The sequence below is a fragment of the Jaculus jaculus genome, chromosome 3 (genome assembly GCF_020740685.1).
Source record: "Jaculus jaculus isolate mJacJac1 chromosome 3, mJacJac1.mat.Y.cur, whole genome shotgun sequence".
NCBI classification, from domain to species: Eukaryota; Metazoa; Chordata; class Mammalia; order Rodentia; family Dipodidae; genus Jaculus; species Jaculus jaculus.
The window spans coordinates 12,730,845-12,746,506 of record NC_059104.1 but is presented as its reverse complement, the minus strand read 5'-3'; the positions used below and the strand labels follow the sequence as shown (position 1 = coordinate 12,746,506).

General features: G+C 44.3%; 1 protein-coding gene across 4 annotated transcripts in view; it reads left to right on the top strand.

Moving 5' to 3' along the window:
* The window catches only part of Ubac2 (UBA domain containing 2), a 156,785-nt gene that overhangs the window by 86,770 nt on the left and 54,353 nt on the right, over nucleotides 1–15,662 (top strand). For 3 of the 4 annotated variants that reach the window (XM_045145670.1, XM_045145668.1, XM_004663384.2), the window contains 2 exons: nucleotides 6,362–6,485; nucleotides 9,702–9,749. In XM_045145670.1, coding sequence (XP_045001605.1) covers nucleotides 6,362–6,485; nucleotides 9,702–9,749 — 172 coding nt within the window. The remainder of the gene's footprint in view (nucleotides 1–6,361; nucleotides 6,486–9,701; nucleotides 9,750–15,662) is intronic. The other variant, XM_045145669.1, reaches the window with a different exon arrangement.

Genomic DNA, 15,662 nt, shown 5'->3' with positions numbered 1-15,662 from the left:
GTTAACTCAGGTTAAGCCAGCAGTGTGATGTGACTGTCAAATGCAATTTATTTGTAGGCTAAATGACTTAAACTACAGTACTTAGAACAAGAGACGTACTTAACCCAGGGCTGATAGGACTTTTCCCCAGCTGTTCCGGCCGCTGCCTCTTGGGAAGGCAGAGATCACTCGGTTGTGCTTGGCCTGGTGGGAGGCCGGGACGGAGGTCTCAAGAGAAATGATTGCACGAGTCCAGGCTCTTTAGGCATTGCAGGTGCGGCCTCTGTCCTGCATAGAACAAGGTTGAGATTGCTTCTGTCGGGCTTCTTAATGCTGGAGAACAAGAGGAAGGGCCAGTAAGAAGTTGTTAGTGGAGAACACTTTCTAAAAGGTGTGATTACTTAATGGAACATGCTGTTTCTTTTTACTGTTTTTCTTTGTGGGGGAGGGGTGTGTGGGCATGTGGAAGTCAGAGGTCAAAGCCAGGTATCTTCCTTGCCACCTTTGAGGCAGAGCCTCTCTCTGAGCCCAGAGCTCACTGATTTGGCTAGACCTCTACTTACCCAGCACTGGGATTACAGGTGCATGCTACCCTCTCCCCTCCCCCCGCCCCCCGGCATTTCAGGCTCTCTTGCTTGTAGAACAAGTGCTTTAGGACCGAGCCGTCTCTCTCCCCAGCTCCTGCTGTTTCTTGTGCCAGAGTGGAGAGGATTGCCTCATTTGGTAGGCGTGTATAGATAGCTGTGTGAGCCCCGAGGCCTTCTGCTACTGGAGTCTGTGAAATGGACATGTGGTCTGAGCCTGTCAGTGGTGCCCTTCAGGACCTGCAGACTGTCTTCTGAAGATGCCAGCTGTATTTTTGGGCATCCACTTTGTGAATAAAGTCAAGCTATTGGCCTAAGTGATGCCCAAGACACTTCCCCTAGGAGGTGAAGAGCAAGGATCTTACCTCTTCCTCTATAAACGTGGCATGATACTCTAGGACCAATTCATTTTTTATGTTTCAGCGCAACGGGCTGTGTACCTGCGCCCGGCTCTGAGTTCCAGGCCTTGCACTGCACCCAAACCAAATCGTGCATGGCCACTCTCAGGAAGTAAAACATTGTATATAATGAGAGACTCAACTAGCTCAGACAGTTGTGACAAACTTGAGCTTTCCTTTGCTGACATCAGATCAATCAAGTGCATAAAGAGGAGGCTGGGCCCACAGGTGCTGTTGACAGTTCTTGAGGACAGGCATGGACACACAAAGTTAGTTTTGTTGCTGAACGTTTCCAGGCCCCTCTCACTGTGATTAAACTGGGAGAGTGGAATGGACACCTTCCAGACTGCGGTGGACACTCACTTGTGTTCTTAAGGGTCTCTTCTAGCTTCATATGTTTAAGATGAAGCTTCCAGCCAGGCGTGGTAGCGCGCGCCTTTAATTCCAGCATTTGGGAGGCAGAGGTGGGAGGATCGCCATGAATTCGAGGCCACCGTGAGATTACATAGTTAATTCCAGGTCAGCCTGGGCCAGAGTGAGACCCTACCTCGAACCCTCCCCCCAAAAATAAATAAATAAAAAATAAAGCTTCCAGAAGTTAGCTGTTCAGATTATGAGAAAGGTCAAAGTAAATTCTTGTTGGCAGTAGCAAGAACAGATGTTGTCACAAAATAAGGGAAAGAACAAACCTGGTCAGTGGCTAATAACATTATGGCATTTTGTGAAACCCTGTGAATATAGAAATAGCAATACAAGATTTCTACAACACAACCTAGATAACCCTAGCTTAAGATGTGTGCTTTTGTATTCTATACACACAGGGTCTAGTGCTTAGTCACCATTTAAAAGCACAGAATGAATAACTGCCCTTAAGGAATTTTTAAACTTCTTCTTTTGGCTTATACGATGTAAACTGTGGTCATTGAAATTCCTGTCAGTACTTTTTTGGTTTATGCTGAAATGTGACCTCAAACAAGAACTCTGCTTCAGGCTAATTTAATTATAACACCACTTTTTGCTGTATTTGTTGATAAATATAAGCAGAAGGATTTCTATGAATCTAGAACCTAAGGACATATTTGGTGGGTGGGGGGGGGAGCCCCAGTATAATTGGTTTACCAAAGTAGGTCTTAGCATGACTGAGAGACCACTAGGCCTTATTTTGAGTATATCTACATGAAATCATATGCTTTAATCCCATTAAAAGATATGAAACAAGGAAAGAATTATTTAAACAAAAGGCAAATTTTGCTATGTGGTTACAGTATTTTAAAGGAAAATTTTACTAATTTCAACACACACACACACACAGAGAGAGAGAGAGAGAGAGAGAGAGAGAGAGAGAGAGGGAAACAAACCTGTCACAGCAGCATCAATATTTATGGACAAAACTGCACAAAATACTGGGACAGGAAAGCCCCAGACACTGAACATCTAAGAGCAAATAATGTGTCACAACAGGGTTACAAGACGTGTAAAGTACACATGGCTCACAGAATGTGGGAATGGCAGAGATGGAGGAGCAAGTGGGGGTGCCTAGTGTGTTGATCAGTAGGTTTTTTTGTCCTACAAATATTTATTAAAAATTTACTGGAAGCCGGGCATGGTGGCATACACCTTTAATCCCAGCACTAGGGAGGCAGAGGTAGGAGGATCACTGTGAGTTCGAGGCCACCCTGAGACTCCAGAGTGAATACATAGTGAATTCCAGGTCAGCCTGGGCTAGAGTGAGACCCTACCTTGAAAAACAAAACAAAACAAAAGTTACTGGATGCCCAGTATAGCTCTAGGCAGTGAGAGTAAAGCAGTGAAGGAAGAGGCTTAGTCCCCATCCTTGTGGAGCCCTGTGAGAGGTGGTACCCGGGGGAATCCCACATGGATGAGAAGGCGATAGACAGGGGCTGCGGGAGGGACTGTGAGGTGGATGCGTGCGTGCGTGCATGTGTGTATGCGTGCGTGCGTGCCTTCACATGGCACGTGCTCAGGGCAGGCTGCGGCTGCTCTGAGCAGGTGCTCTACTTGGTGAGGAAGACCGTGAGTGTGGAGAGGCACGGGGCTCTGTAGACTTCCCTAGGTTTTAAGCTCAGAAATGACTATGTTGTACTTTTCAATGAAACACGCTTCATCAAGTGTGTTTGGGTTTAGAATTAGACAAAACCAGTTCTCCTGTGCAGTACTTAGGACTTGCTCTCTTTACTTTTTATCCCAGTGAATTCTGGGCATGGATTACATGCAAGAGTCTTCTTTGGCATTTATGAGGTGTAAAGATGTGTCAGTAGAAGCCTTTCTTTTGGAACTAATAATCTAATGGAAGGGTGTTGACTCTTACAGAATTAATTAAAATATGGGTCATTGCCAAGCCAGGCATGGTGGCGCACACCTTTAATCCTAGCACTTGGGAGGCAGAGGTAGGAGGATCACCATGAGTTTGAGGCCATCCTGAGACTACATGGTGAATTCCAGGTCAGCCTGGACTAGAGTGAGACCCTACCTTGAAAACCAAAAACAAACAAACAAACAAAAAATTGTCGTTGCCTATAATGCCAGCATTTGAGGGACTGAGGCAAGATGCTTTTAAGCTCAAACCAGCCTGGACTACATAGTGAGACTCTGTCTCAAAACAAAGTGAATCACACAATTGTTCACGAATAAGGATTATTTTATTTCCTCAAGTTGAATGAGCTCCTAAGCTGAACCAAGTATGTAGGCTGTGGACGCTATGATGAGTCTGGGAAGAGAGTGGTGAGTGAAAAATCCACTATTGGGGGCTGGAGAAATGGCTTAGCGGTTAAGGCGCTTGCCTGCAAAGCCAAAGGACCTTGGTTCGATTGCCCAGGACCCACGTAAGCCAGATGTATATGGCACATGCATCTGGAATTCGTTTGCAGTGGCTAAAAGCCTTGCACACCCATTCTCTCTCTTTCTCTCCTTCTCTCTTCCTCTCTCTCTCTCTCCCCCTCTCTCCTTTTTTCTCTCTCTCAAATAAATAATTTTTTAAAAACCTACTGATCAACACACTAGGCACCCCCACTTGCTCCTCCATCTCTGCCATTCCCACATTCTGTGAGCCATGTGTACTTTACACGTCTTGTAACCCTGTTGTGACACATTATTTGCTCTTAGATGTTCAGTGTTGGGGCTTTCCCTGTCCCAGTATTTTGTGCAGTTTTGTCCATACCTATTGATGCTGCTGTGACAGGTTTGTTTCTCTCTCTCTCTCTCTCTCTCTCTCTCTCTCTCTCTCTCTGTGTGTGTGTGTGTGTGTGTGTGTGTTGAAAGTAGTAAAATTGAGAGGATGGTGGAAGACTTTATAAGATGATCTCTGTCAGAGATGAGACAATGTACAAGAGACCAGGAAGGTAGTGTTTTCACAAAAATGACATTAAGGACATTTCTAAATATTTTTATTATTTATTTATTTGAGAGAGGGAGGGAGAGAATGGGCATGCCAGGACCTCCAGCCACTGCAAATGGACTCCAAATGCATGCACCCCCTTGTGCATCTGCCTTATGTGGGTCCTGGGGAATCAGATCTGAGTCCTCTGGTTTTGCAGGCAAGTGCCTTAGCCACTAAGCCATTCGTCCAGCCCAAGGACATTTCTTCCTTCTTTCCTTGCTTCCTCCCTCCCTCCCTCCCTCCCTCCCTCCCTCCTCCTCTCTTCTCTCCTCTCTCTCTCTCTCTCTCTCTCTCTCTCTTTCTTTCTTTCTTTTTCCCCAAGGCAGGGTTTCACTCTAGCCCAGACCTGGAATTCACTATGTAGTGTCAGGGTGGCCTCTAACTCATGGCGATCCTCCTATCTCTGCCTCCCCAGTGCTGAGATTAAAGGTGTGCACCACCACACCCGGCTAAAGGACATTTCTTTGTAGAGGTGGAAAACAGTTACTGTATTTTTCTTGTAGTACTGAAATAAGTCTTTCTACTGGTGATATTTCCAAAATTTGGGAAAATAAATCAATTAAGGCAAATGTTTAATGAAAAGATGGGCACAAGGGTATACCCAAACCACTCTGCTTGTTTTTGTCACCCTGGGCACAAGGGTATACTCAAACCATCCTGCTTGTATCTGTCACCCTCCCCTCCAGACCTGGAAGGAGGGTTGCGGTCCTCAGACAGAGCTCCTTGTGGTCAGGGACTGCTTCTCACGTGTGGATGCAGCTGGAGCCTGCACACTGGGCGACCTGACTCGACATGCTCCGTGCCCCGCCGATTCAGCCATCTACCTAAACACCCAAACTGACATGGCTTTAGGGGCAAAGAGGAAAGTGACCAATCACCAGAAGTAGAGAAACCTGAGGGGAGTTGAGCAGTGCCGTGATGAGATGAGTTTCCTAAGCAGGAAAGTGAAGAAAATGTTCTAAGAGAGGGTTGAAAGAATAACCCATGTCCATGTGTAGTCAGAGGGTTAGGTTGTGTTTGTGTGTGTGTGTGTGTGTGTGTGTTTGTGTGTGTGTGTTGGGAGGAGGGAAGGAAAGAGAAAGGGGGTCAAGAAAGCACTGTATATGAGAGCCAGATGTGAATAAGAGAGAAGACAGCTGTGGGGAAGTATGTGGTGTAAAAAAGAGTGGCAGGCCTTTGCTCTGTCATGGTAAATTTTCATGTTTGGTTTCTGGAAGCTTGTGGAAGGAAGGGTCTCTTAGGTAGTCTAGTGATGTGGTCAGACACCTGTCTTCTAGCACAGGGCCTCGAACCTAGCAGGATCATCCTCTCGTTTTAAGGAGAGACTGCTGTTCACAGCAGTAAGAGCTGGCTTAGAGAAAGGAAAGGCACATGTGACTTCTGTGTTTACTGAGTTAAAGGTGTCAAATTGAATTTTGGAGCTCAGATTCTGGGCTGTGCTAGGCCTCACTTCATGATCCTCGTTGGAGACCTGGAGTGGGTGGGGAGTGCTGGGGAGAGGAGAGCAGGGCCAAGGCTGAAGGGCAGCTGCAGGGGTGCGGGCATGTGGTGGCGTCCTCACTGGGAAGCCACCGGGCAGCCTGTAACACAAGAGGAGGAAGGAGGGTGAGGAGGGCCGGGCAGGGCTGGTAAGCGAGTCGGTGCCTCTGCTCGTGGTCAGTAGTCACAGTCGGAGGTTCCTTGGGATTTGACCATGAAGACCTCAAATGCCTATTTTCCTACTTTTCATCGGTTTCAAGTCATTCTTTAAATTTTCTCCCAGTGCCCCACCATTCATTAGTAGATGCTGAACCACTCTGCAGTGGTTTAACTTGCTTTCTTAACGTGTTCTATGTAAGCATAAGTTATTTTGTACATGATGCATGTTTGAAAACTGACTGTATCTAAGACCATGTGCTCAGACTGAAATAAATATAAGCAGTATTCCTTCAAATATCCATTTGTCATTGGTATTTTAAATTCGCTCTTCTACAATAGTGATTTTTTTTTATTTGTTTGCATAGCTTGGCACCTGTGTTTGCTCTGTTTGTACCATTTTACTGCTCCATACCAAGAGTCCAAGTGGCACAAATTCTGGGACCGTTGTCCATCACAAACAAGACACTGATTTATATATTGGGACTACAGGTACAGTATGCATTTTATGTTCACATTTCTTTAACCAGATCTAGTTTTTTTTTTTCTTTTTCTTGTTGGATGTCCTTGAAAACAATGGGTTCCCCCCCCCCATTAAGTTTGGCTTCATGATCTGTATCAAGTGTTCAGAGGAAATGTTACAGAGAGAGAGTACATCAAGGTAGAAGGTACTAGAATACTTTCATAGCCTTTAGAAATCTGATGAAAGCTTTCACTGTAATTTGTATCAGTGGAAAGTATTTTTATTTAATTGTGTAGTTGTATGTAAGTACAACTAAGAATCATAGTTTGAAGTGGAAAAAATGAGAATAATAGAAAATGGAAAATCACTGTCAATGCTAATGTACTGAACAGAGTGTTGTAATAAAGCCTGGAGAAGAAACCCAGTTTGCTTTACCAGCCTGAGCTTTGGCTTTTCAAGAAGTATTATAAGCTGGACCTGGTGGCAAAGGCCTGTAATTACAGCTACTCAGAGGCTGAGGCAGGAGGCTTTACAAGTTCAAGGCCAGGCAAGGCTACAAAGTAAGCTTAAGGCCAGCCTGGACAGCTTAGAGAGACCTTGTCTTAAAATTAAAGAAGTTTTTTTTTTCTTTTTTTAAAGTAAGAGGACTGGAATATGGTTCCATGGTGAACCACCTACCACGTAGGAACCCTGAGGTTCAGGCCCTAGTCCTCGGAAGAAGCGGATGAGGGAGCCTCACCAACCTCACTTCTGTGTAGTTGCTTAAATGTGATGGAAGCATCACCATTTGATCATTGGTATTGTTTGAAGAATAGTAAAGCACTTGCTGTCTGATTAAACATGTCAACTTGGGGGCTGGAGAGACGGCTTAGCGGTTAAGCGTTTGCCTGTGAACCCTAAGGACCCCGGTTCAAAGCTCAATTCCCCAGGACCCACATTAGCCAGAAGCACAAGGGGGCGCACACGGCTGGAGTTCGCTTGCAGTGGCTGGAGGCCCAGGCGCGCCCACTCTTCTCTCTCTCTTTCTGCCTCTTTCTCTCTCTGTCTGTCACTCTCAAATGAATCAATAAAAATAAGCAAACAAAAATGTCAACTTGGAAAGGTTCTCTTCATCCCACAGTAGTAAGTGCTGGTTGCTCCTCGTGGCTCCAGGCCCTTGCTAGAAGACCTTCACGCCTCATTCCGCTCCCTCTGTTACCTGGTACCTTACTCTCACAGCTTTTCATGTGACCCTTAGCCTTTTGATCCATTAACACTTTTTCCTATTCCTTACCCTGTGCATGCCAAACCTGAAGCCAGTGTTGCTTTCGCTGTCAAATGCCTCCCCCTCCCTTTCCTCCTTTTGCATTTCCTCTAGGGCTCTGGTCTGTGGCAGGCGGGCGGGCGGCTCATCGGGAGTGGGCGTTTCCTCGCCACTTGTACAGTCGCTTCTCATGCACTGTGCTCGCTCCTCATCTGTTCCACCACTCCCACACCGTGGGACTTGGGTCAAGGTCCAGTTCTGTCCTGCCTCTCACTGGCCATGAGGCTTGTGTCAACTTCTGGAACCCTCTGAGCCTCATGTTGACTATGTAGTTTCTCCCAGCTCTGAAGTTTTATAGAATCATTGAAGGTAGAAAATCCATTGATGCATTAATAATGTGGTAGGAGTTAATATGACATATGGAAAGTCATCGGGACCAAGCGGACTTTGGCCTGATGACTTTGGTAATAATGGTTATCACAAGAACTATGTGCTTGTTTGGGGACATGTATGCATTTGATTGCTTAAGGATGGTGTGTGAGATGTGTCCCTTGCCCTTGAATGCAGCCAGAACTTACACTCACACCCATTCAGAATGTAAGTAGATACTTTGAACCAATTGTGCAGTAAGATAGGGACTTCAGAGTGCAAAGAATTGTTGTTTTACTGACAAAATGATAGGCTATTTGCACTAATTTATGTATTAGATGTAGCTCAGAGCTCCTGTGCTATCTGACCTGGGAAAAGTTTCCTAGCCGCTTGGTTTGCTTAACAGTGACTCTGTTCACAGGACTTTCCTCATTGGAACTGATGGTGAGTCCATGAGTTCAGTTTTGAAAAGCCTTGAGAGGCGCCTGGCTATAGAAAGTGATGGCTAGTTTATGGTGCTTTGTATCATTAGAGACCTAGGACGTGCTGTGTGTAGAGCTCTCACACTTGTTACTGTGAGAGACAGGCTTACGCTGACCAGGCTTCATGCCTCACGGAAGGTTAAATGGAAAGTGTAGCCAGCACCAGAGCAAAGCCTGCCAGCCTTTGTCCCCTCGTCCTCGGCTTGCTTACCTCCCATGTCTGTCTCTGCTCCATGGTCTGTGTTCAGTGCGCACCACACTGCAGTTTCCATGTGGAACGCTGTCCGCAGGGAACCTGGACCATCCTTGAGAATTGCTTCTTTCTCACAATGAAAGATGCCAACAGCACAGCCTGTACACATACACACGGGGCTCACAGATCTGTGCACACACGTGCATACACCACACATCATACACATAGAAAGAAATTTTGTAAACAGATAGCCTAGATCATTACCTAACACCAAATATGGGTAGTGTCCACATATGTTTATATTGTTACTTCTGAGAATTTTATTTTGAGGTAGGGTCTCGTTCTATCCCAGACTGACCTGGAATTCACTATGTAGTCTCAGCCTTGCCTCAAACTCAAAGTGACCCTTCAGCCTCCCGAGTGCTGGGATTAAAGGCTTGCACCACCACACCTGACAGAGAGAACGGGCACTTCAGGGCCTCTAGGCATTGCAGATGAACTCCAGATACATGTGCCACCTTGTACATCTGGCTTTATGTGGGTACTGGGGAATCAAACTTAGGTTGTTAGGCTTTGCAGACAAGCACCTGAACTGCTGAGCCATCTCTCTAGCTCTCCTTCTGATAATTTACTTATAATGTTCTTTTGCTTTACACTAGTTAATGCCCACTTGTAAATAAGACTATGCTTTAAATCCAGTTATTTTACTTTCTATGGAAGGGGCCAGGTCTGATACATCTATTTTTAGATACAGAAAATCTGAAATCTTGGTTAAAAATAAAAAATATAATTTTCGTTTAACTAAACAGAATTGATGTTTACGGGCTTTCTAATTGCTTACCTGTATAATGACAAGTGTAATATCAATGGTCATGATGCTGGTAGTATCAATAAGAATGCTGTGACTGGCTTGAATTTCATTTTTAGTTGCCTTTGTTTTTTTTTTTTTCTTTTGTAGCTTTTCACCTCTGGTTCCTACATCTGGATTGTAGCCATAAGTGGACTTGTAAGTGTGATATTCTCCCCTCCCCATTTCCCTGCTTTCCTCTCTTTTCTCAGAAAAAGAAGTAGGAAAAATGCCATGCTTAGATTGTAGATCATACTCATCTTCTCAGGCATTCTTTCGCCCATGTCAGGCCTGCTTAGCTACACGGAGAATCAGGATAAAGGAGGCCAGGTTGTCTCCCTCCTCAGAGTGACTCTGATGGAAGTCTTAGATGAATTGTTTGGTCTGTGTTCTTTAAATTACATTAGTAATTTAATTCATTGTAGAAAAAAACAGAAAATGAAGAAGTTGGACTTGCTAAAAATAAGGAGAGCTGTTCTGCTTATTTCATGAGTCTGTCTTACAAGGATAGAGAAAGATGAAGTGAATTGGAAAGTCAGGTGGGTTAGAAGGATCTGATCTGTGGCCAAAGAAGGAGGAAGGGAGCAAGCCAGAGGACTCTACGTGTGCTGGAAGTCTCCCCCTTCTTCTGTCCACACTACTTTGACATACTATAATAATAAATATTTGGTCTGGAACAATGGCTTAGCAGTTAAGGCTCCGGCCTGCAAAACCTAAGGACCCATGTTCGACTCAGCAGATCCCACATAAGCCAGACACACAAAGTGACATGTGGGCAAGGTTGCACATGTGCACAAGGTAGCACACTTGTCTGGAGTTAAATTACAGTGGCTAGAGGCCCTGGTGCACCAATTCTCTCTTTCATTAAAAAAAAAAGGCCAATCTGTTGGGTTTGCCTCAAAAAAATAATAATAAACACTTACCTTGAAGGCAATTTTAAAATTTAGAACATGAAGGTTTTCCATTCATCGTGATGAATATGAAGCCCATCAATTTATGAAATTCGTGACTTAGAATATAGTTTAAATTCCTTTCTTGGAAAAGACTAAGAATAATACAGAATGAGGCCTGAGGGATGGCTTAGTGGTAAAGGCGTTTGCCTGCTAAGCCAAAGGACCCAGGTTCGATTCCCCAGGACCCACGTTAGCCAGATGCACAAGGGGGCACATGCATCTGGAGTTCATTAACAGTGGCTGGAGACCCTGGCATGCCCATTCTCTCTTTCTCTGTCAAATAATTAAAATGTTTTAGAAAAATAATAATGCAGAATGGGTTTATAGGGAAATGTGTAACAACATGGAAATAAACTTGCATTCCACCATGGGCCCTGTAAGTGACGACTGACTGACTCTCCTAGTTTCCAGAATGAGTGGCCAGGCCAGAGAGCTTCTATAAGCCTCTCACCTCTCTCCCTCCTTTAAGCTATTAATTCCTTTTCTTTGTTTGCTCATTTCATGTAAAACTCAAAGTCACTTTGTTTTTTCCTCCCTAAATACTTTTTCATCTACTCAGGACCATGAAACATCACTGGGAGGCCTTCAAAGCACCTTAGCCATCTGGTATTTTTTGTTCTGTTTTGTTTGTTTGATTTTGAGGGAGAGTCTCACTCTGTCCCAAGCTAGCCTTGAACTGATTATGTAGCCCAGGCTGGCCTCAAACTCACCCTGATCTGCATGCCTTCACCTCACAAATAGTGGGGTTGTAGTTGTGAGCCATCTGATAGGCAAACTTGTGCTGTCTTCAGGTCTTACTGGGGTCAGCCTGACTCTCTGAGTCCCCCTCAGTGTGAGCTAATCACCACTGACTGTCAGCTTGGGTGACAGTAACTTGCCCAAACTTGACACAACTTGACCGAGTGCTTGTTTTAGGCTGAGAGCTACAGGAAGGGGCACTGTTTCTCCCGTGGGCTCTGTTGTCTTAGCAGACGTGATCTGGAGTCTTTTTGGCTATCTTCCTAAAACATTCAAGAATTTGAGATTTGCTTTTGGTGGATTCATTTACTCTCAGTACCATTCCTTTCTTTCATTATCTCATTGTAAATCTTAATTTAAAATAGTCCATTTTCTTTTCTTGTCCCGACTTTAGACTTCAGATTGAAAATTAAGTACTATTGTCACACCAAAAAGCTTCATGTATGACAGTCAGTCCTGTAGAACTGGATGGTTGCAAGACCAGCTCTTGGTCTTTCTCAAATTTAAAACACGCATGTTGGAGTCACATTCTCTTCCAATATAATCTTAACAGGTAGCACATGTTTAAACTGTTTGAACTTTTAAAAGTTGCCAGCAGGCCTGGAGGGATGGCCTACAAAGCCAAAGGACTCCTGTTCTATTCCTTAGGACCAACGTAAGCCAGGTGCACAAGGTGGCGCATATGTCTGGAGTTCATCTGCAGTGGCTGGAGGCCCTCGCACGCCCATTCATTCTCTCTTTCCCTCTGTATCTCAAATAAAAAAAATTATAGAGGAGCCAAAAGATTAACATCATAAAAATCCCTCATTTCAGAGTAGTAGATAGAATTGTACCGTGTGGGGAACAGAATTCCAAGATGGCGCAGCATTTTAGGGAAACATAAAATCCCTGATCCAATTAAACGACTCCTTGCATAATGATTATCTCACAATGATTAAAAATGCTGATGACTCTTCATATTCATCTTGTGTTCGTTTTTCACCATATTTAGATGATACTTTGTGTATTTCAGGTGACTGCTAGTGGGCTGTGGAGGTAGCTCAGTGGTATTTGCAGGGCCCTGGGTTCAATCCCCAACATAACTACTTGAAATAAGATAATTGATAGCTAGTTTTCTTCATGCTGTACCATACATGTTGGTGTTTGTTTAATGTTTTCTTTTTGGCTCTGTGAAGAAATTATGTCACATAGCATAAAGATAAGGGTGGTCGTGAAGGAAGGTATTTAATGCTTCATCACTAGGTACAGTGATACATACCTGTAATCCAGCATTCAAGAGACAGGGGCGGGGTTGTGAGTCTGAAGCCTGCTTGGGCTACAGGGGAAGGCCCTATCACCAAGAAACAAGCAGCAACGAAAAGCCTTCCTTTGCTTTTCTAGTGTGTATACCACTGACTATAGGATCCAGTCTGAGTTCACAAAGCCACAGCCTGCCTGGTCCAGATGTCTTTTGCTCAATATGACTCCTCTTCCTTATAGACCAGCTAACTTCCTTTTTTTCCTCTTTTAGTTTTAATGCTAAACGAAATACTCATGGTAAGGAAATTTGTACTACCGAAAACCAGGTGATACTTCAGTATTGGAGGGCAAGGGCACGTAACCAAACCTGTTGGCAAACTTTCACCTTTTAACATTGAAAGCTGTTTGTCACCTAAAATGCTCTGAGTGTTAAGAAAGTCATTTGATTTCACTCCGACAATTTTTTTTTTAATTTTTATTAACATTTTCCATGATTATAAAATATATCCCATGGTAATTCCCTCCCTCCCCACCCCCACACTTTCCCATTTGAAATTCCATTCTCCATCATATTACCTCCGACAATATTTTTTAAAAGAAGCATTTTCTTATTTGGGTTTTTCCAAGGTAGGGTCTTCCTGTAGCCCAGGCTGACCTGGAACGCACTGTGGAGTCTCAGGGTGGCCTTAAATTCATAGTGACCCTCCTACTGTGCCTCCTAAGTGCTGGGATTAAAGGCGTGTACCACCACAGCTGGCAAGAAGCATTTTTTTTTCTTTTTCTTTTTTTCTAGGTAGGGTTTCACTCTAGCCCAGACCTGGAATTCACCATAATCTCACGGTGGCCTCGAACTCATGGCTATCCTCCTACCTCTGCCTCCTGAGTGCTAGGATTAAAGGCGTTCGCCACCACACCCGGCTAGGAAGCATTTTTAAAACAGCTATTTGTGGGTTGGTTAAAGTGGTTAAAGGCCTACCATGTTCCAGGCCTTCCGATCAGTCCCCTGCACTGAAGGGTGGATTTGTATAAACCTGTCATTTGTTGTTTGCTGCCATAGAAACTAAAATCTGCTCTTGCTTTTTCTAGAAATCAACTAACTTTGGATTGAGTTGATTTAGTATATTACTGCTTAGCTTTCTCTTTTCACTGAGGCCAGCGTTTAATCCATTATTGGTGTTTCCTGTTCTGGCATGATTACACATCTTCAAAATTACACACGCTTTCAAAAATGTCAGAAGAACAAGGACTAAACACTTCTCCTGGTTGAGGGAAAATCCAAGCTTTTTCCTTACCAGACACAATGGGAAGCGCCTTTGCCTGCGTGGGCTGTCCTCTTCTGCTCCATCTGTGTGTGCTAGAGAGCTGGCCTGCTCCCCAGGAATGGGGAAGGCCTTCACTTGTGCTGAGATCACTCAGGTATCACTGTTTTTTTGTGTGTTACATTGTTCTGAAAGGCCCAAGAATTCAGAAGCTCAGAAATACTATCATGCTCCAAGGGGAGCTTAAGCGGGCTCCCTGCATACCTCAAACTCCAGGCTTTACTCTCTGTTGGAAGCAAGTAAAGAATCCTTCTTCTCATTATATCAGAGCCCACTCCTAATATAAAACTAGGTAAAAGGGCATGAGATAGCCCTCAAGGATGGGAAATGAGTAATAAAGTGAACCACTTATTTGGTTTCTGTAAATAGCCTGCACTATAAGCCTTACACTATAAGCCTTAATAGCCCACACTGTTAGCCTTAGTAGCTCGCACCATAAGCTGTAGCAGCCTGCCTCAGACCACCAAGGTCATAGGAGGCTGATACCATACTCTGCTACCCCCACCTAAGGAATTACACAAGTGCTGACCTCCAAGGTCATAGGAGACTGGAACCACACTCTGCTACTCCCACCCAAGGACCTGTGCAAATGCTGACCACCAAGGTCATAAACTAATTGGCTTAGAAACTATGGGGTGGCACCAACTGACTGGCTAACACCCTGCGGGGCTCCTAATATTAGAAAATGATTGGTCTAAGGCACAGGCTTTGTTAGAAACCCTATAAAAACTGTCCCGTTCCTGCATTCGGGGCTCTGCAGTCCTCTACCCCTGTGAGGTGTACGACTGTGGGCCCCAGCGCGCTTGGAATAAAATCCTCTTGCAGTTTGCATCAAGACCGCTTCTCGTGAGTGAGTGATTTGGGGTGTCGCCTTATCTGGGCAGAGCGTGGGGACCCCCTGCGGCGTTTTTTTTCCTACAGTTCCTTCTTTGATAGTTCTAAATTTTAAATACTAACATTAATATTTTAAATGTGATAATTTTCATGAAATGCTGAAAATTATGATTAGATAGTTTGGGTGTAGTAACTAAGAGAAATACTTCAGTGAACACCTCAGCTGGTCTTGTGGATGTCTTTGTAGAAGACTGAAAAATTGGGGCTGCTCAGTGTATTCATGACTCTGATAATCGTGTTACATATTAACACTTTCCCCCCTTAAAGGAAACCTTACTTACTTCCTTGAACTTTATAAAAATTCTCCTTGTGGGCCAGGCATGATGGCGCACGCCTTTAATCCCAGCACTCGGAGGATAGCCTAGAGTTCATGGCCATCCTGAGACTACATAGTGAATTCCAGGTCAGCCTGAGCTAGAGCAAGATCCTACCTCAAAAACACCAAAAATAAAATTAAAATAAAAGTTCTCCTCATGGTTATGCTGTGGGCTGTAGAGCCCTCTGTGCCTGGCACTTCTTCATTTCTGCAGATTTATGAATCACAGGGCTGAGTCATCACCACTAGGACGGCCCCACTTCTCAAAAGCCACGGGCTTGGCTGCATCTGATTCAGTCGTGACTAATATAGAAAGAGTCCACTTTTGCCAAGTTTATCCTCATAATCCACATATTTGTCATCATTTGGTCTCCTCTTAGGCTATTAAGAGCAAATTACCAGACAGGAGTATCCTTCTCAGTCTCTGGGATGTACTGCTTTAACATGTCCTATATTGTGCAGCTTGCTGCCTCCAGTACCTGTCTCCGCCTAGTACAGCAGACTTCGATTATCCTGTGATCAAACAGTCTTAGTGTGAAAAACAATCTGTTATACCCAAGGTAGATTAGAAATACATATCAAGGGTAGATTCTGTAGAGTTTCTCGAATGTGG